Source organism: Parasteatoda tepidariorum, chromosome 9 (assembly GCF_982258835.1).
Source record: "Parasteatoda tepidariorum strain Cologne lab strain chromosome 9, Ptep-v5.0, whole genome shotgun sequence".
Lineage (NCBI taxonomy): Eukaryota > Metazoa > Arthropoda > Arachnida > Araneae > Theridiidae > Parasteatoda > Parasteatoda tepidariorum.
Genome location: NC_141763.1, coordinates 58,020,977 through 58,042,304, shown reverse-complemented (window position 1 = coordinate 58,042,304; position 21,328 = coordinate 58,020,977). Strand labels below are relative to the sequence as shown.

The window sequence follows — 21,328 nt, the reverse complement described above, 5'->3', positions numbered from 1 at the left end:
ATAAATATATATTGCTCATAAACAAATCAACCTAATTTATTGATACTGACATCTTTTTTTAAATAATTTTACTATAAAAAATTAAATCACAAATTTTTTCAAATGCTTATTAATTCCTAACAGTAATTATTATTTCAGAAATTATTAATAAATAATCTGAAAACTAATATTCTTAATCTTTTCAATAATTAAAAAGATATTGAGTAATAAAACAGTGTATAATTTAATGATTAATCAAAGCAATATTTATTTTAATTCAATTTATACTTTACAAGCTTTTATAAAAACTTTGCGGTGAAGGGTGAAAAAAAATTTAAATAGGTAAAAATTAAACTTTCCAAAATACTGAGCATGTTCACACTTTATAAGCATATCAGCAAAGGGATACAGTGATACTTAGTGTTCAATTTCAGGAGGTTTGTTATAACTTACAATAGTTTAGCTGTTCAAGTTGTTTTTGGTATATTACTTAGCAAATTAATAAGAATAAATAGAAATGCTTTTTACTGTAATAAATAAAATTTAATTCATTTTGTCACAGTAAAATTACAACAAGAAGTATATCTATCTTTATTTAAATACAAAGATACAAACTCCTTAATGAATAGAAAATTTGACTCTCACAATAATCAACAAAAGATAGGAGGAACTAATTAACACCACAACCGTATGTATTATTGTCTAAATGTTATCCTCAAAATTAACTGCTAAGACTATAAACTATAAGTGGGTTTGTAGAAGAAAAATCTTAATTTCCCAGTGAAGTGAAACCTGTTTGTTTTGATTCTTCAATAACTTGAGGATGTTAAACTGCCTAAAAAACTCTGTTAACTTTGCTACATAATAAAAAAAAATGCGGCATATTAAAGCCATTTTGGAAGCCCATTTCATGTTTAGTCTGAATAGAAAATTCACACGAGTTGGCTTGCATAATAAACAACTCATGATAGGTACTAGTTACTAAACAGTGTACATTTTTGCCTAGATGTTATCTTCTTCAAACTTGGAAAAAAGAGAATTCAAATAACAATGTTAGTGGAAAAAATCTTTAGTCCCCCATTGAAGTAAAACCTGCTGGTTTTGATTTTAAGGCAACAATCATTGACTTAATAAAGTCAATGATATCAAACTATAAAGTCTAAGTCTGCTACTTCACAAAATACGAAAATTACATGTTGCCTATTATAAAAGCTTTTTTGGAAGCCCATTTATAGTTTAGAAACAAATTTTAAAAAAAATAATTTTTTTAACTACAGTTAATCTGTTTCTACTTTTATTGCTTAAGCATTATTGTGTCAAAATAGATCAAATTCATGTGCTCTTTCATTTTAAAGTATTTTATTTTATGACCGTCGTTGAACAGGCGACCCAATTTTGGGTCAATACCTACCAATGTTCAACTAGCCTTGTAATTTTGAACCCAATCCAGAAGACAAGGGAACTCCTGGATCAAGTATTAGGAGAAATTTGCCTTCGCTGCTGACTTTTTGATGGAACTTGCCCCTATTTGCGTTACATGGAGAGGAGAACCTCCCAGTAATTTCCAAACGACAACGGGTCTCCAACCCATGATCTGTCTACCACTGAGGATATTTTACATTGGTGCAGAATTTGTTTCAACCAGCCATCACTGGGATTTGAACCCGGTTCACCTCATCGGAAAGGGAACGCTCTATCCCCTGAGCCACCGCGGCTTTATTTTAAAAAGTATGTGAAAAAGAATCTCGGAATATTAGAATATGAAATAATTCAAATGCCATATTACATAATGTCTAAACAGTGTTACATTAAATATGGCCAATGTACTTCTCAAAATTTTATAAATTTCAAAGAAAAATACAACTATGCATTTAAATTATTTGGAGATAAGTCATCATGTTTGATAAATTTTTAGAAAATAATAGGAAAATATAAAGTAATCAAATGTGCAAAAATAAATCTAGAAGATAACTGCATCTGTAATAAAATGCAAGCATGCCTTTAACTATGTAACAGAAAAAGAGGAATTTAAAAAAATATAAATCTTAGTTTAATTTATTGGTTCCAACAACAACAATTATAAATCATTTCTTTATTACAGTCTTTATTGAAGCCTTCTGTACTTTAATTTTAAGAAACTATACTTTAACTTTATTATACTTATAGGCACAAAAAGTACTTTCTTAATTCTAAACCAGATAGAACAAAAATACTTGATCAAGACAATGATAAGCAGTAATTTATGTAAACTAATTAAGAGCATTAAATTTATTGCCCAATTTACATCAAAATTAAAACTTTTTCTTCCTTCTTAGGAAAAACACCACAGTAGGGATATAAATTATGGTAAAAAATATGAATGCATTCACCAAATATAATGTAATTATTCCATTCGCAAATTCTCATTGCACAAAATCATTCTGCCAGAAACTAAACGTAATCCTTTCAGTGCTCAAATGAAAAAAATGCGTTCTAAGTTTGCAAAACTCTAAATAAAATATAAAGTCAAATTATGAATAAAGCAACATATACTATTAGCACTTTTTTACATTAAATTATACATAAGAAAAAAAATTGATATATTAGAACAGTATAAGTTCATAAAAAAAAAAATTTGAGAAAATAAAAGTTTAATAACACTTAAAACTTGAGAAAATATTTGATAAAGTCCTTTACACTGCTAATAATTACAGAATAATTTTGGTTATTCATTTGCAGATTATTTGGTTCTCGTTATCTGAGTGATTGTGTTGACATATAAATTAATTTATGATAAATCATAATGAAATCTCATTTAAAAAAAAAACATTTCAATTGATAAATGAACATAAACAACAAATTGTATTATGATTTCAATAAAACTCATTGTCGAAAATTCATTGAGCCACCATATTCTGCCCAGTATAGCCCAAGACATTTTCTCTCCTCAACACCCTGGAATACGCTGCTTTAAAAATTTACCTGATTTTTCAAAAGCAAATTTTTTCTTCCAAGTTTGAATTGGGTACTGTTTAATCCTTTCGACAACCAATACAAACTGTAGCGATCCTTACACTGTGCTTTCTTCCGTTTGCATAAAAATAAGTTTATTGAAAAATTCCTGTTCTATAATAATTATATGAATAAGTCACCATATAATTAAAGTTAGTTTCAAATTTTTTTTACCAACCCAAGGATTAATTTTAAAATTAGCAATTTGTTTACTAAATATTCATTATTTAATAAAATACCCTGAAAATGCTAGTTTTCAAAATGGAAAAAAATAGTGGGCAAATATAACATTAAGTAGAAATATGTATTAAATAAAACTGTGTGAATAATAACAGAAATCATCTGCACTAATATGGTTGGTACTCTGAATAATAGCATATTGACAAACAAAATTTACATTTTCCTGTGCTAAAGGTTAGAAAAAAATTAATTTTCATTTGAGAAATTTTGGAAATCTATTTTGAAAGAACCCCTGACATAAATTTGTTTGAGAACCCTTCCTTTATCAGATATAGAGGATGAAATTAGCCAGAAAATGGAAATTAGAAAATGTAACAAATTAACATTTAATTATAAAATGATTCAAATTATTTCTATATTAAAATCAAATAATTATAATAAATTTATGTTTTGTAACCTCCAATTTAGAATTTTTTTTTCTAAATTAAACATAGAAATCATGTTGTTTTTTTATTTTTTTTTTCTTTAATGAAAAAAGCTCTTTTATAAGATTTGAAAATTTGACTTATAATATTGCTTCAAGCTTCTAAATTTTAAAAATAGAAAATGATACTCTTCAAGTTCATAAAATTAAAAATAGGATGAGTCAAAACATAAACAATTATTTTTTTAAAACTCTTAAATAAAACAGCAAGTTTTAAGCTGCCTAAATATATAACAATTTTTTGAAGAAATGAAGTGTAAATATGCATCATAGAAATAATTATAATTGCAAATATAAATTGTGTCAAAATATAAAACATGTACAAAACATAACATCCTAGGCATTAGGGAGACAAATATTCATATATCCATCCATTTTCCCCGGTATAGATCAACTTTTCATCAGCTTTTTCCTTATCAGACAGTTTCCTAAAGCGTATTCTATCATGAAACCGATCGCTTCTTCCACACCAAAATTCAAATGATTCAGGTATCACTTTGTAGCCACCCCTATTAAAATTTGTTTTAAACATTTCACTTCGAAGAAAAATACTTAAATTTCATTTCAGACAGACATTTTATTTATTTATATATATCAGAGATATATGAATATATATATATATATGAAATACAGACATACATATGTGAAAGAATTTTATCTTCTTTTTCTTAATATTTAAAAAATAATTCTTAATAATAAAAAATTCCTAGAACATGACACTATCTTAAACTATGTTTGCAGTAGAGTGCTGCATCTAAATTAAAAGTAAAAAACCTAAAATTTTTCAAAAGTTACTATCATAGAATTTCATAATTCATTATGATCTGATTTACAAAGCTAAAAATAGTAAAAGGCAACACATTCTGATGTGCTGAAAATGTTTATAATTAACTCTTTAATAATGTATTTATAAACTAAATATTGCGAAGTATGCTAAGTTAATTAATGACAAAATTATATTATTAAATTTTCTATAAATCCATAATTCTTAAAAACAGCTTGTGACTTCTGGTCCATAAGTGCAATGATTTTCTTAATAATTTTTAATAAAAATAAATGAGTATATCTTTTCATATATGCTGCTAACTATGTTACTTTTATTAAGTAGTAATAGTACGATAAAGACTTGTTTAATTTGAGTTATTTTAAAATTTCAATTAGTTCAGACCAACCTTTTTTTTAAAAAAAAACAATACCATTTAATAAAAATTATTCTTAAATTATTGTAACGTATCATAAGCTATATCAAGAACTGTTCAGTTTTTTTATTATAAAAAACTTTTATTAACAAACAACACAAACAGTAACAAATATACAGTACCCGTAACGGGATAGTGAAAAGATTATAAACAACTAGAAGACCCCGTAACGGGATATACGGAAACTCAAATTCCACAATAAAACTAATCTTAAAAATAATCAACAACTTTCTTTTTGTGTTCTAATTTTATCGTCTGTTTTTTTATTTTTTTAAATTTATCTCTTTATGTGTTTATTTATTTAATTTATGCTTTTGCCAACCAATTATCTTTTTAATATTTTTAGACTTTACAACTCCTCTCCCCTTGGAAGAACTTTTCCATAGAAAACAAGGGAAAAGTTTATTATGGACTTTTTTGTGTCCTCTAAAACTTTAGGTTGAAACCAATGCATTATGTTATAATCAAAACATTTCACTTTTAAATTTAAATTTTCTAATTGTCAAATTAAATGCAAGATACAATTTTTACATTAGAAGTGATGTACAATAATTAACTTTAAAACTTAAAATTTCTAAATTATTTTTAGACTCTTGCAGTAAACATTAATGGACAATTCACTTGTAACTCAATTTTGATATCAAAGTAAAATATTCGAAATAAAATTAGAATGTAAATAAATATTATAATTTAACTTCACACAAAATAAATACAAATTAACATAACTATTTACATATATACAACAATATCTAAAAACTGAAGCTAACCAGATTTTTTTTCAAAGTGCTTATTTTTTTTATCTTGGTATGACTATTTTTTTTTAATCCAAACAATATACTTAACACTTTTAAGCTTCACATAATTAGATTCTACTCAATCTTGTTAATATTTATATGCATAAAAAATAACATATTTAAGAACACTAGCACTTTTCTCTACAAACAAATTCGCTTTACACCTATGTTTCATTTTCAATATAATCATTTTTAAATACTTTCTTAAATTAAACTTAACTGGTTCAATTTCAAAAACTTCAATACATTTTTATTTTATATTTTCACTTTAATTAGAGCTTTAATTCAAACTTTAATAGCAACTACTTTCTTTACGAGTTAGTTTTTTTAAAATAAATAAATCATGCATATGAATAAGGAAATAAGACTAATCTGTATCAATATCAATAAGAAAAACAAACATTATTTACACATTCCTCCCCATCAATTAACTTTTGTCTAATTCAAATCAAGAACTTAAAGATACTCTACTGAGACAATCTGCATTCTTGTTCTTAGTACCAGCTCTATGCACAATTTTAAAATTAAACGGTTGTAATGCTAAAGCCCAACGCATAAGTCTGGCATTTGAACTAGCATTTGTTTTAAGCCAAGTTAGCGGGTGATGATCAGTCTGAATAGTAAACTTTTGCCCATCTAAATAGTGTCGTAATTTTTTGCTGGCAAAAATTATACTGGCGCATTCCTTTTCCGTAGTACAATATTTTTTTTCGGACTCATTAAACTTTTTACTCAGATATATTATGGGGTGTTCATGGCCTTCATTATCTAGTTGTGTTAATACCACACCCATACCAATTTCCGAAGCATCTGTTTGCAAGATAAATTCCATTTCATAGTTGGGAGAGAAGAGTATAGGTTGGCTCGTTAATTTTTCTTTTAGTTTCTTAAAGGCTTCTTCGCATTCAATCGTCCAGGTAATTTCTCCCTTTTTTGTTTTGCCTTTTAAAGTATCTGTTAATGGTGCAACCAGAACAGAGAACATTGGTATATATCGACTGTAATAGCCCGCTAGTCCCAAAAATGCTCTGATCTCAGTTTTGGTCTTAGGTACAGGAAATTCGGCAACTGCTCGTGTTTTTATATCAGAGGGTTTTCTATAGCCTTGTCCGACAATATGTCCTAGATAAAGAACATGATCTTGCGCAAAACGGCATTTTGAAGGTTTCATTGTAAGTTCTGCTTCTTTGATACGCTGCAATACACAATTAAGATGTTCTAAATGAAGATCCCAGGTATCTGAGAAAATTGCTATATCATCAAGGTATGGCACTGCAAATTCTTCTATACCCTTTAGTAGTCGTGCCATTAATTTGCTAAAAAAATAAGGGGCATTCTTAAACCCAAATGGAAGTCGTAATGGCCTATAAGTTCCGAAACTGGTAACAAAAGGAGCTAATCTTTGAGCGTTTGGACTAAGCTTAATTTGCCAATATCCCTTGGCGAAATCTAAAAGACTGATAAATTTTGCCTTGGCTACCTCTTCAACTCGGTCTTCTATGTTCGGAAGTGGGAAATATTGTGTTACCGTTATTTCGTTGAGACGACGGTAATCAATGCAGGGCCTTGGATCTTTATTTGGTGCTTCTACTAGGATCATAGGAGAAGTATAATCACTCTCACCTAAATCAATAATTTTTAAGTCCAACATTTTCTGCACTTCAGTTTTTAAAATTTTGGTTTGTCTGGGTGAAGTTCGGTAAGGCTTGGAAATAATTGGCTTATTTGTACTAAGTTGAATGTCATGCTCAATTAAGTTAGTTTTTCCTGGGTTATTTTAAAAACTTTTCGAATATCTTCTTAAAATATTCCTCAATTGGTTGATTTCATGTCCGTTAAGGCGATTATCTAGGTGACTGTCTTTAATCATTTCAGATACATCAAATTCATCTGGTGAAATATACACTTGTGGAAAGTCAATATCTTGTTCTAAAGATGAAGAATCGTTTTCTGCACAGGATAGAAAATTAATTATTGCAGGCCGTTTATAATATGGTTTAAGCATATTTACGCGATAAATCTGTGAACTCTCTCTTTTTCCTGGAATATTCACTAAATAATTAGTTTCAGACATTTTGCTTTCTATCTTCCCCGGGCCAATCCATTGAGCAGACAATTTATTAGCTCTAGATGTAGCCAAAACAAGAACCAAATCTCCGGCACTAAACTCTCTCCTAATACTATTTTTATCGTAATACGATTTCCTTTTTAACGCTGCATCTTCCATCTTGTTAACTGCAATTTCTTGGCATCTTTTTAAACGGTTTATTAGGTGAAAAACGTATTCCGTCGCAGGAGATTCGTCTATTTCTCTTTTGGTCCACTGTTCATACAACAAAGTTTCAGGAGTACACAAATTTTTTCCGTGTACTAACTCTGCTGGCGAAAATCCTGTACTTTCATGTGTTATAGTTCTCAAAGCCAAAAGGGCAAATGGTAAAAACTTCTCCCAGTCAGAACTGGACTCCAAACAAAGTACCCGTAAGATCCGCTTGATAGTTCTATGAAATCTTTCTACAGGATTCGACTGTGGGTGATGAACGGAACTATGCCGAACCTTTATGCCAAATCGATCAAAAAACTCAGTTGTTAGCATGCTCATAAAAGAAGTTCCTTGATCGCATTGGACTTCTCGTGGGAAACCAGTTCTACAAAAAATATTAAGTAGGGCATCAGTCACCGACACAGATCCTATATCATTCACTGGGATTGCTTCTGGATATTTTGACGACATACAAATGGCTGTAATCAAGTATCTTTTTCCACTTGGCGTGGTGGGAAGAGGACCAACTGCATCAACGTTTAGTTTTGAGAATATTTCCTGTATGACCGGTACAATTTTTGAAGGAGCCTTTTTTTTATCATTTGGTTTCCCCGCTTTTTGACAACTATCGCAGGTTCGTACGAATTCTTCCATCTCTTTATAGCATTTTGGCCAAAAATAATATCGCGCCAATCTATCTTTGGATTTGGTTACGCCAAGGTGCCCGGAAGTACTTTCATGACATAACTTTAAAATTCGGCTTCTAAATTTCTCAGGTATAACTAAAAGTTTTTTTTCTTCTCCTAATCGTCCTTCTTGGCATTTAAAAAGAAGTTTTCTTTCAACCAGATAGCGATGTTTACTGTTTTGATTCTGAATAACTTCTTCCACAGTTTTAAAAACTGATTTTAACTCGGCACTTTCCTGTTGAGCTTTAACGAATTCATCGTGATCTACCTGTATTAAAGAAAGTTCATCAGAGTTGGCATTTAGAGTTGGTAATATCTCTTCCATTTCTGAACTGACGGCATCCGTTTCTAAACCTGGCTCGTCATCTTTTTCATCTAAAATAATTTCTTGATTTTTATTATCTTATTCGGAAGAGTTTTCGGTATCGTTCGAATTTTGTTGCTCATATTCTTCATTTTCTGCTTTTAAACGAGCTTGCGATCTGGTACTAACTGCGTTTAACTCTGAAATTTGCATTGGCGTCATTTGCAGATTTGGCAATCTAGCCGCTGTTCTATTCCCAAGGAGATATCGACCTTTATCCAACTCACTTCTAACCACAGCCGCTTTGGTTACAATGTTGCCAAACTGACCAGATAACGAAACTTTTGCTAATGGTAAACAAGTTGGGCCTTCATCTAATGGTTGTTGTACCCACACAGTTTCGCCAGTAAACATATCTGGAGTCACATATTTTCTGCAGATGATATCAATAGTTGCACCTGAATCTCGAAGAACTGGCATCCTAACTCCATTTACTTTCGCCATAAGAGTGTACGGAGTTAGTAATTTGTCTTCTTCGTGTCCTACTCCGATTCGATTAACTTGAGCGGGTGGCTTTTGGCACTTAAGCTTCGGGCACTGAGGTCATAAGTGATTAGTAGATCCACATTCGTAACATTTTAAAGGCGTACGTCTATCAAATTGATCATAATTTGCTTGCTTGTACTCATATTTTCTTTTATTTTCTTCATTTCGGCTATTCTTTGAAGTAGCTCCCTGTGAATTTTTCCGTGTGGCATTTTCTTCTCGCCAATTGAATCTCCGATTTTCAGAATTTACCTGCAAGTCAATTCGTTTGCGACTTCCACGTACATTCTCGTACTCGTCAAGTATTTCTGCCAGCTTTGTAGATGAAGTTATTTTTGACCAAGTGTCTATAAAATGATCACGCACTTCATTGGAAACTCTTCGTTTAGTTTGATCAGTAACCATTAGATCCAGCAAGGTTTCAAAATCTTTTACTTCCAATCCTTGAACCCATTCGTTTAAATAGTTCCTTAATTCAAAAACAAAATCTTTCCAACTATTATCGAACTTCTTTTGGTGCTGAATAAATTTGATCCTAAATTTTTCTGGACTTAGCTTAAACCTCTTCATTAAAATTTCCTTAACGTGATCATAGTTGTACGTTTGTTCTTCAGATTCTCTTGCTATTAATTTTGTTATGTCCGGTGAAAGAAAAGATAATAAATGAGTAACCCACTCTTCTTTTGGTATTTCTGCTCGTTTTGCTTGACGCTCAAAAATTACCAAATAAAGACTAATTTCATCTTCCTTAGGATCAAAATTCTGCATTAACTTATGAATATCCAACTTATTCCGCAGAGTAGTACCAATATTTTGACTTGAAGGGCCACTTAATTGGGCACTAAGCCTTAATTTCTCGAGTTCAAATTGGCGTTCTTCTTGTTTTTGCCGTTCTTGGCGTAGTTTTTCTTCCTCTTCTTCTTGGCGTTTTCTTTCTTCTTTTTCTTCTTGGCGTTTTCTTTCTTCTGTTTCTTCTTGGCGTTTTCTTTCTTCTTGGCGTTTTCTTTCTTCTTTTTCGATACGATTTTCTTTAATTGCTTCTAATATTTCTTTAACTAGATTCACTTCGTAATTTTCAGATTTTTTTATTAGATTTATCAACTCACATACTGTAACATTTTCAATAATAGTTTCACCCAATTCCTTACATAATTCTACCAAATCACACTTCTTTGCTCGTCCCAAGAAAGCCATAAGGAATAATATTTGAAGCACAATTCCTTTAAATCAAATGGTAAGTCAATCCCGACGCTGCCACCAATTTAATATAGCTGTAACGTATCATAAGCTATATCAAGAACTGTTCAGTTTTTTTATTATAAAAAACTTTTATTAACAAACAGTAACAAATATACAGTACCCGTAACGGGATAGTGAAAAGATTATAAACAACTAGAAGACCCCGTAACGGGATATACGGAAACACAAATTCCACAATAAAACTAATCTTAAAAATAATCAACAACTTTCTTTTTGTGTTCTAATTTTATCGTCTGTTTTTTTATTTTTTTAAATTTATCTCTTTATGTGTTTATTTATTTAATTTATGCTTTTGCCAACCAATTATCTTTTTAATATTTTTAGACTTTACATTATCCAACAGAAATAGTTATATTATTGTTCTGTAGTAATATAATATTAGTAATTATACATATATTTCTCTTCTGTGGCACATAAACTTGGATATTTCTTTATCTATTGGACTATTCTTTATTTATTTATCTTATTCTTTATCTTTATTTATCTATTACTATAATAATAGTAACAAAGTAATTTAGATTTATTTTTGAACCTTTCTAAAATGTCATTCGAAATTTTAAACCTAAACGGTGCTGTGGTGCCACATACTGTCATACCAATTATTAGGGATGGAGCTTGCCTTTTTCGAGCAACAGCATGCATACAGTATTATATGAGCATATATACAGTATAATATCAAATTATTAGCATACATAGAGTATTATATCAATAATAGCATATATACAGTATTATTTTGAACCACAGCTTGAATAATACTCAAGCTATGATTCGGTAAAGAAGTAATAAAGCAAGCAATGAAGCATTGGGGTGAATTTGCTATCTTATATGACGACAGAGGTGGAAATAATTTTAATACTTTTGCTGCTACTATACTAAAATATCCTAAACTCATACTTATAGTGGTTTGAATAATTTAAGGGGCTGTAGTACAGATTTTATACTGTTACTGTAGTTCAATAAAGACATCTTTTAAAAATAGTTAACATTAAAATCAAAGTACTTCCAAGCGAGCAAAGCCCCAGGTAACAGATGGATGGTGAAAAAAAATTTTTAATATATTCTTTAAAACTAGTTAAGGTGTTAGGATTGGAGGAGGGATTGAAGAATTAGAATATTTAAATATATTAAATGCTGAGCATTCGGCTTGATTATCATTAAAGTTTATATGTTGTACAAGATAAATTTGAAAGGTGACCAAGCTGGTTGCCAATGGCAGTTAGTATCATTGAAAAATTTTAAGTTAGTTTGAAGTTTGTCTAAGTCACATAGTTTGAAATAAATGATAAAAAAAATTTAATCATTTATTTCAAACTATGTGACTTAGACAAACTTTGTGATTTGAATATAAAATTATGTGGGTTTTCAAAAATGGATCTATTTGATTAAAATTTTTTGTGAACTATAAATATAACAATAGCTGTAAGTTCCTACTCTTAGTTAAAATTTAAAAAAAATGTCCTCTTGTACAATATGAGAAATACTTTAAAAATCAAATATTCAGTGACAATTAAGATTTATAATGGAATGAGGAAGAAAATCAATAATCATTTCCCACATAGTTAAAAATTACATTGACTATACTTATAATGGAAAATACTTTGCTCACACTTTATTATTAAGTAGATCTTATACACAATATATTAAATTTCTAATAATAAAAAAAAAAATTATAATTTCTGGAGGTATCGCCAAATGGATTTAAATTTACATATATATATTTTAAGTGGTTTTGATTCATATTATTTTAATTCTCTCCTTCAAAGCTCATGAAGTTTACTGCAAATATAATTATAAATATTTCTTCCCCTCTTTATGTTTAATTTAATTTTCCATTTCCATCAGTTAACTTTTATTAATTTTATGATACTCATTAAAGACTAAAGAAAATTTAATGCAACATTTAACATTAATTACTAATTAATATTACAATCAATGAGGCAACAAATGATTATTTGATGTCTAATAATTATCAATTAATCATCAATAATATCATTAAATAATTTTGATTTCAATATAGTGGTAGTTGATTCTGCAATTTAATTTCGCAATCCTATTTCAGAAAGTTAAATCTAAAAAATAGTATTGTTTAGCCAGTCTTCTTGATAGAAATAGATAAAACCTAAATCTAAAATAAAAACTTGAAAAACAGCTTCACTTTTATGTATTTAAATATTTAATGGGAAATTATTAAACATCTCAAATTTAATGCTTATATTTTTTTCAGTAAAATACGATGGCACACTAAATAAGGAAATGTACTGTCATTGTAAAAAACTTGGATTCCATTCCTGGTGATAGCATGAAGCCCACTTATTTTAAATCAATCAGAACCAGCTTGTATGGGTAGTAAAAGTGGCTGGTCTGTAATGGTTTAGGAGTGTTTTACTATTATTTTCAGTTTAATTAATAATTTCTGCATAGGTTTAAAAAATATATATATTAGCTACCCTATAAGCACTATATCCTAGCTTTAAAATATTCTTGGGAATAATGAAACTTTACTTTTCGAAATTTAAATATATCCTACTTTTTAAAAAAAATAAAACTTAGTAGGTAAAACTAAAATTTTGTTTGAAATAAATATATCCTTCATACATACCAGTAATCAGGTTTAGGAAGTTTGGAAGTACCTTCCGGATATTTATTTTCCAATTCTTCTTTTTTTCTTACAAGAACCTAAACAAAAATTGTATCACAATTAAATTGTAATAAGTAATTGTTATCCACTATCAAAAATTAATAGAAATGCAAATTTGAAAAAAAAAATATTTAAATTTCACTGTTGTTCAAATACCCACTATCAATTCAATCTTATTATTATGTTATTTAGTGTCAAAAATATAATATCTTATAATAAAAAAATATAGTAACTTTAATGCTAAACATATATTGAGAAAATAAGATGAAATATACTGTGCATTACTTTCCAGTGTTTATGTAAAATGATTTATTGGCGTGTCTTTTACTGACCTTATTCTTTAAAAAATATAGCACCTGTACATGATTCCAAATTTGAAAGTAACTATGCAACAAAAATATATTTTATTTTAGTTTGATTTATTCCAGTTTAAATCTATGTTTTAGTAATAAACACATGTTTTTTTTAATTATGATGGTCTTCTTACAGACCACTGGTGACTTCTATATGGACCACCAGGTGAGAATCATAAAACTAGATAAAGACAGGGAAAATTTAAATTAAAGTGAAAATTTTTAATAATTCAAATAGTCATAAATATATATATTTTAATTTGCTGATGACAAAAGTCAAAGTATGTAATCTATTTTACCTACATCTTTTGATTCAATAACTTCACTCTGGTGACTGGCTAAAGCAGAAAGTTGACTACTTCGAGGACGTTGGTGAAAATAATCCTCAGATTCTTTTTCGCTAAGTTTAACTACAGTTCCTTCAATTCTAATCTATAAATATTATACGTGCAATAATTAATTTTCTATATAATATAAGCCAAAGTTCTAAACTCTAAAAAGGAAAAAATAAGTAAAACCAAAAAAATCAGATGACTAACCTAATAAACCAACTTAAACCTAGTATAACAAATATGATAAAAACTTTATAATAATTTTTGATAAAAGAGTTATTCTTACTTGACGACACAACGAATCCCAATAGAATAAAAGTGCTACTTGAGGATTTTCAGCCTAATTTAAACAAAAAGAATTAATTTAATAAAACTTAGAATCTGAAAGTTAAAGCAAATGTATTTGTGTTATATTCCCTTCATAATTTTTTATGCATAATTATTGAAGAAATAAATTAGAACATTTTATGCAAGACTTAATAAAACAGAAAAACAATTGAATAAAAAAACATCAAGCATATTTTTAACTATTTACTTATTTCATTACCCATTTTCATAGATAGTGCTAATTTTGGTGCTTTTAATCTTTGCTTGAAAACAAAAAAATGCGAACTATAAAATAGTCTTTAATTACATTTATAGCTAGATATATTATTCATACTCTTGTAACTTATCAATAATGCATTAAATTAAACCATACCTGGTATGGTTCAGCTTAATAAAATGACTATATTTTTTGGTACATCAAAAATCCAATTCTTTATTATGTAAATAATATTTCATCCATTTATAGCTCCAGACTATACAATTTATTTGAATAACCTAGATCAGGTATTCCCAAATTGTGTTTCGTGCAACACTAGGGTTTTGCAGAGGTCTTCCAAGGGTTCAGTAGAGGTCTTTCAAGAGTTCGGCAGAGGTTTTCCAAGGGTTTATTAATATTTTTTTTTCTAAAAATGACTCACTTTACAATTGACAACGTTTTAATTAAAATTTGAAAATAAGATGTTAAATAGTTCTTTAGCAATTTAACTAACTACTCAAAATTTTCAAGGATATAAAAAATTCTAACTTATGTTTATTGCTACAGAAAAGAAATTCATTATTTAAATTTTAACTGCTTGAGTTATTGATATTTTGATGTGAATTATATTAAATGATAGTAAATATCTTATCAGAATATAATAATTATTTAATTAAAATCTTTATTATAATGTCAATGATAGAACATGCACTTAAAAACCTATAATTTTATTTCATTAACATTAAATTTTACAATTCATTCGTTAATACTAATATTACGATCATCCAGGATGAAACATTAAATGTATTTTGAGTATTCCTTTTTTATAATAAACTAAAAGAATGAAATTAAAAAAGTTCGCCAGTTTTAACTTCCTTTAATTGACAAAGCTACAAATTGATCATCACTTTTTGAAATTTTAGATGCTACTTACATCACTTACACTAACAAGATTACCATAATGAAATTCATAATTAATTTATATGATCAATTACTAAATGTACTGATTTTCAGAATGATAATAATTAGTATGTTAATGTTTTTGAATGTAACTAGCCCGTAACAAAGGATATTGTAATACAGACAAATACAATTTATATGTTATGAAAATATATTATTTAAGTGATTTCACATTAGAATGACTGTTTGAAATTATTATTTTACTCAGACATTTTTTTAAAATAATTAATAAAATTATTTTTCACGAGAATAATACGACTAATCTAATTTTTTTTTATCAAAAATAACAAGTAAAACTTATTTTTGAAGAAAATTAAAAAATTTTAAAAGCTTCAGAAGGAGAAATATAGATTGTACGAAACTCCAATTAAATTAAATTGGTTCTCAAAAAACAACTAAACTGTTGAATTTAATGTTATTACATCTTAATTGAATATAAAAGTGATATTATTAGCTAAATTCTTGACAGCAGATAAAGTTATGAAAAGATTGAAAATATTTAGAATAATAAGATTTTTCACTTTAACTTGACTCTTTTTCATTGTTCTTGATTTATAGTGTTCATTGAAAACTTTCTAAATGCAAAATTTATATTTATTTTTAAAAACAATTTCTTTATTTATAAAATTGACCACTATAATTATTATTAAACTAATTCATGAATCCATTTGAAAAGGAAGAAACAAAACTTCTTAATACACACAAAAAAAGAACTTGATTAACATACAATTTCTTTTCCCTTTCTGCTCTCATAATTGGAAAAGAAGGAGAATCCATCTTTGCCATAACCTTTTAAAAGTAGGTAACGCACTGAAGGTTTTCCACTCCTTAAATAAAAGTGTAAATAAATAAATTAGTAAAGAATTTTAAGCAGAAAATTTCCAATCTTATATTTTCGATTTAAAAAAATGTCAATATTTTTAAAACAATAAATAGAGTTAAGACAGCTTCATTGTATAAATTTCTTGCAATTCATTAAAACTTCTCTATTTTAATATTCTTGAAATGACAATGTTAGAACATTTTTGTCCTGACTCTTTTCAATTACTAATGGAGTATTAATTTCAGTAAAAGTGTTTCCAGGGGTCTGTCTAGGTTTTTCTGAAAGGTACCTATTTTGTGAAAATTTAGACATTATTTGTGAAAAATTAAAAATTATATTAAAAAATCAACACTAAAACATGCTAAAAATATAGATTTAATGTTTCTTAAGGGATACAAAAACAAAATTTTAAGAAAAAGTATTTTGTGAAGCTACCGTTTTTCCTAAAGTTGAATTTGTGAAACTACCGTTTTAACTAAAATTGAATTTGTGAAGGTACCGCTAAACGGTAGTAAATTCGGCCTGGACAGACCCCTAGTTTCCGAAAGTGTGGTACGCGTACCCCCAGGGGTACAGAAACAGTTTAGAGGGGGTATGCGTTCTTATGCGAAATATCTTGCAACAAATGAAAATTTCAGAAAATTTTATTTAAAAACAAAGCTAGCCATAAAAATTTACGATTATATATTTTTCTATTGGCTATTTTTTGCAGAGTTAACAGTTAATAACACAAGCCTGCGAAATTGAACTTTTTGAAAAATACAAGAGAAGTTATTGTTGATTTATATGTTATTTGATGTGCTGATTTTGAAAATGACCTTCATTTTCCCCAATCACATCAGGATTTTTTATAAAATCGATATTAATGTTTTTACTAAAATCCTATTTGGAAAGGAATTCTCTCAAATAATTTTGCATGTACTATCCGGTAATTGTTCTCTTCATTCATTTTCATCTATGTAAAATTTAATCTTGTGAAAGAAAATTGATTTTTGAGCTATCAGTTGACTTTTTATAGGTTAAAATGAATAAAAAATACTGTTACCAGACAGCAGAAGTCACCTCTGGTCAAGAGAAAAACAATAAAGTTCTTTGTGTTCAAACTTTTTACATCAGTTTATAGAAGAAAATCACCAACATACCATTTTAATTTGTTTTTATTTATATTTGTATGTTTCATATATTTTATTTTCCTATTTGTTTTTATTATTTATTATCCATTTAAATCCAACAAACCATCATACAATCCAACATACCATTTAACTTACGTAAAATTGACGATTTACCAAGAATAACAAATATTGTGTATGTCTATATGAAAGTTTGAAACAAAAAACAAAACAAGCAAAATACCAAAGAGAAATATTTCTATTTAAGTATATACTCGTTTTCCTCTGAAACTTATTTTTGATGATCTTCTTTCATGCTTAATCTCAGGTTTATCCCGAGCTATTATCCAACAGTAGTCAGTGAACATGTTCTTGTCCCATCTTCCTTGATATTTACGCTAAATATCTCTGATATCTTGATGGAACCTTTCTCCTTGCTCTTCGCTAACTGCTCCTAAATTTTCAGGGAAAAAGTCCACATGTAAGTGAAGGAAATGCATTTTTGCACTCATGGAGCAACCCAACGTTTTAAATTTGTCCAGCATTTTCATTACAAAATTTCCTTATAATCAGGATCCTTGTAATTACCTAGAAATTTACTGACGACGTCTTTGAAAGCAACCCAAGCTTCTTTTTCCGTTTCTGTCTCTCATGTTAGTCTCAAATTCTTTATCTTTCATGAGTTTGCGGATATCTGGACCAACAAATATTGCTTCTTTCAACTTAGCTTGGGATAAATCTGGAAACTTTTTGCACAGGTATTTAAAACAATTGCCATCTTTTGGAACAGCCTTAACAGACTGCTTCATTACACCTAATTTTATATGTAGCGGAAGTAACAATACTTTTTTCGGATCAACTAAGAAGCTGTTTCGAATAACGTTCTTGGTGCCTGGGTCAAGATTTTGTCTTTTCGGCCATTCTTTTTTTACCCAATGTTAAGTCTTGTCACGGCTGTCCCACTCACAAATGAAACATGGGTACTTTATAAATCCCCCTTGCTAACCAAGAAGCATGGAGATAACTTTCAAATCGCTGCAAATGGTCCTACTGTGGTCGATATATTTTATTTTGTTCAGGACGAGAGCCAGGTTTAGATATTAGTCTTTGATTTTTTCGGTTACACCCACGAACATGGCAGGAACAGAAATAACAATCATCAAAGTGGTTTTGGGGCTCTCTCCACGTCACAGGAATTCCAAATCGTAAAGTAGTCTTCTTTCCTTGATGCCATAAGTGTAGATCATTGAGACACTGCACAGAAACTTTATGAGGTGCCCAAGATTTGTCCTGATCTCCGAGTTCCATGTCAAAATATGCGAGATAAAGTTGTCTTACATAGTCTGTAATGCTCCTCATGCGATTTTTAACTACACTATATTCGCCACATGTATAACAAAAGTCAACTGGGAAATTTTCACAATGTCTTGAACTCAAAGCCATGTTTCACGAAACGCACAGAAAAAAGCAAACTTTAAAATGACTCCCTGTAACGCTTGCTAGTGTTTTTGAGAGGTCAGCGGACCTAGATAAGGATTCTCGCGACGCTATTGGTAGAAAGAGATAGTTACAGAGTGAGGGACGGTGACAGGAAGTTGTGATAGAGGGGTACTTTTGTAGGTTTGACCAAAGTGGAATGCTGGTCCATCAAAAAGGGACGAAATTCAAAAATGAAAATTTTTTTTATGGTAAATATCCATAAAATTCCAGTAAAATTGTATTTTTCTAAAAAACGTGACGTGATGGACATTTTTCATTATTATTTTCCATTTCAGCACCAAAAAATACATTAAGTTCAGCTATCAGACCCCTTGTATTTTTTTCATCGCAGGCCTGTGTAATCAGTGGTGTCAACAGCCAGTTGTGATTCTTAACTTTTGTGCATTTTTTATATTAAAAAATACATTCATTTTTTTATTAGGGGTACACAGCGTTACGAAAAATTTAGAAAGGGTACACAAAATTCATAAGTTTGGAAAACACTGCAGTAAAACATCAAAAATATCAATGTAACAACAGCATTACCTGATCATAAAGTTTGTATATTGCATCTAAAGTCTACAAGAACGACAAATCCCTTAAAATAAAACAGCACTTGACAATTTTAAAAAATAAAATTGTTATTCAAAACCAAACAGAAAATATGTTTTAATATTTATTAAACCCTTTCAAAATTCTATTTTTGATATAAAGAGCATTCATGCTTTCTAAATTATTGCCTAACTAAAATATGCATAATCAGAGTTCTCCCTAGGAATATAAAAGAGCAGGGCACTTCCTCAAAGAAAAAAGCATTTCGGAGTTTTGGAGAGAAAAAAATTGCAGAAAAATATAAAAAATTCTTCTAGTTTCATTTTCTTTGTATTTTTAACTTAAAAATTATATCGAACATATCAATTTAATTTGAAGAAAGAAATGTATCAACTATAATTTACTTTCCGGGAGATTGTCCTATTTCTATATTACATAATTAAATATTCTAAAGTATTTGGGGGGGGATATTTCTGTCTTGTGATCTGTTAACAATTGCCAAATCAATTTTAAACTTGCAATTTTTTTAAAAAGAAAAAAAAAAAAGAACCTTTAGAGGTTTGCCTGATAGTGGCTACGAGTTATAACCTTTAAGTTGGTTTCCTTCTGTGATGTTTTTCTTAGTTTCTCACAGGTCGCTGACTAGAAGTTGTCAAGATTTTGCGATTATTTTGTAGCAGATCAGAAATTTTCCAATATTTGAAACCAATTCTACACTTTTTAGAAAAGAAAAAGCTACTTACTTAGTCGCTGTCGCTAATGCCATAGCATTAGGCTCTATAATGCTATCTGTATTACGAGCAACATTAAACCACAGATCAAATAACTTTAAGGGATCCTTTATTGCAAAATCCTTTTCTGCGTCCTTGTTATCATATGGAACTCTTAAACCTATAACATAAAATTTCCAAAACTTAATAAAATAGAAATAATAACAAAATAAAGGCCAGATTAAGCTGAGTATGCTTGTTAAATTTTTGTGGAGATATTTTTGTATCCTAATCTGCAATCGTCGAGGTGCCAAATAGATTTTAAAATTGAAAATTTTTTTAAAACAAAAAAAACATGTGGATGTTTGCTAGAGGTTAGCTACAAGTTATACCTTTCGAGTTGGTCCCTTTCTGTGATGTTTTTTTTTTTTTTAATTACTCGCAGGCTGCTGCCCAAAAGTTGCTAAGACTTGAGGGGAATTATAAATCGACCATGTCAACCTTCATCTATCAAAAGGTACCTCAATATAGAATCAAGTTAGCATGTCTTATATACTAGTGAATTGGTATTTTAATATTTATAGTGGTAGTTACGCCGATTATTCTGCCACAGATCACGATACGGAAATATCCCCAATTCTGCAAATATAAGTCAAACATAAGTAATATAAACTAAATCGAAGATTTAAATGTTGACTTTTCAACAAATGAAAATATTTAGAGAACTGCCATTAGTTGACCACAGGGCAATGGCCCGGTCTACTCACGCAGCAATCAAATCAGATCGTGAATAGAATATAATAACGGATAAGTAAATATACATTTATGAAGGAGGCATATGTAAATCATTTAAAGTTACATTCTTAGAAAAGTTTAAATAATTTTTATCCGAATCTCAAAGCAATAATTTCAAATGAAAACCCAGGAAGATTCTAAAACCAACAACTTTTCCTTGCCTCGTAAATCTACTGATTCCTTTGGAGCAATATCCATTTTTAAATTTGTTTTTAAAATTGTGTTCTTTAAAATTGATAAGTTCAGCAGACGATAAAATTTTAAGTTTAGCATATCTAAATAGTTGCCATATTTACTTTTATAATTTGGAAAATATTTATAATGAATTCATTTTAATTATTTAAGTAGTTAATAGAATAATTTTT

At 28.8% G+C, this 21,328-nt stretch overlaps 2 protein-coding genes across 2 annotated transcripts; both read right to left on the bottom strand.

Moving 5' to 3' along the window:
• Positions 1-555: 555 nt before the first annotated feature.
• Positions 556-21,270, bottom strand: LOC107436997 (pyridoxine/pyridoxamine 5'-phosphate oxidase). Its single transcript, XM_043046001.3, has 7 exons — positions 21,125-21,270; positions 20,202-20,349; positions 16,223-16,322; positions 14,299-14,352; positions 13,984-14,112; positions 13,289-13,365; positions 556-4,143 (listed from the first exon to the last, which is right to left on the bottom strand). Exons 1-7 carry the CDS (start codon positions 21,234-21,236, stop codon positions 3,978-3,980), a joined length of 786 nt encoding a protein of 261 aa, XP_042901935.2. The 5' UTR covers positions 21,237-21,270; the 3' UTR covers positions 556-3,977.
• LOC147804075 (uncharacterized) lies at positions 5,983-10,770 on the bottom strand. The gene is given in 2 exon segments (XM_087150461.1): positions 5,983-7,401; positions 7,432-10,770. Coding segments are annotated over 2 exon segments (4,518 nt in total). The 5' UTR covers positions 10,624-10,770; the 3' UTR covers positions 5,983-6,075.
• Positions 21,271-21,328: the final 58 nt, after the last annotated feature.

Coding starts and splice junctions, on each gene's coding strand:
- LOC107436997 (XM_043046001.3), bottom strand. CDS start 21,236: ATGCTAAACTTAAAATTTTATCGTCTGCTGAACTTATCAATTTTAAAG. Junction 20,350..21,124: donor GGAATCAGTAGATTTACGAG/GCAAGGAAAAGT, acceptor TTTATGTTATAG/GTTTAAGAGTTCCATATGAT. Junction 14,353..16,222: donor GCAGAAAGGGAAAAGAAATT/GTATGTTAATCA, acceptor TGTTTAAATTAG/GCTGAAAATCCTCAAGTAGC.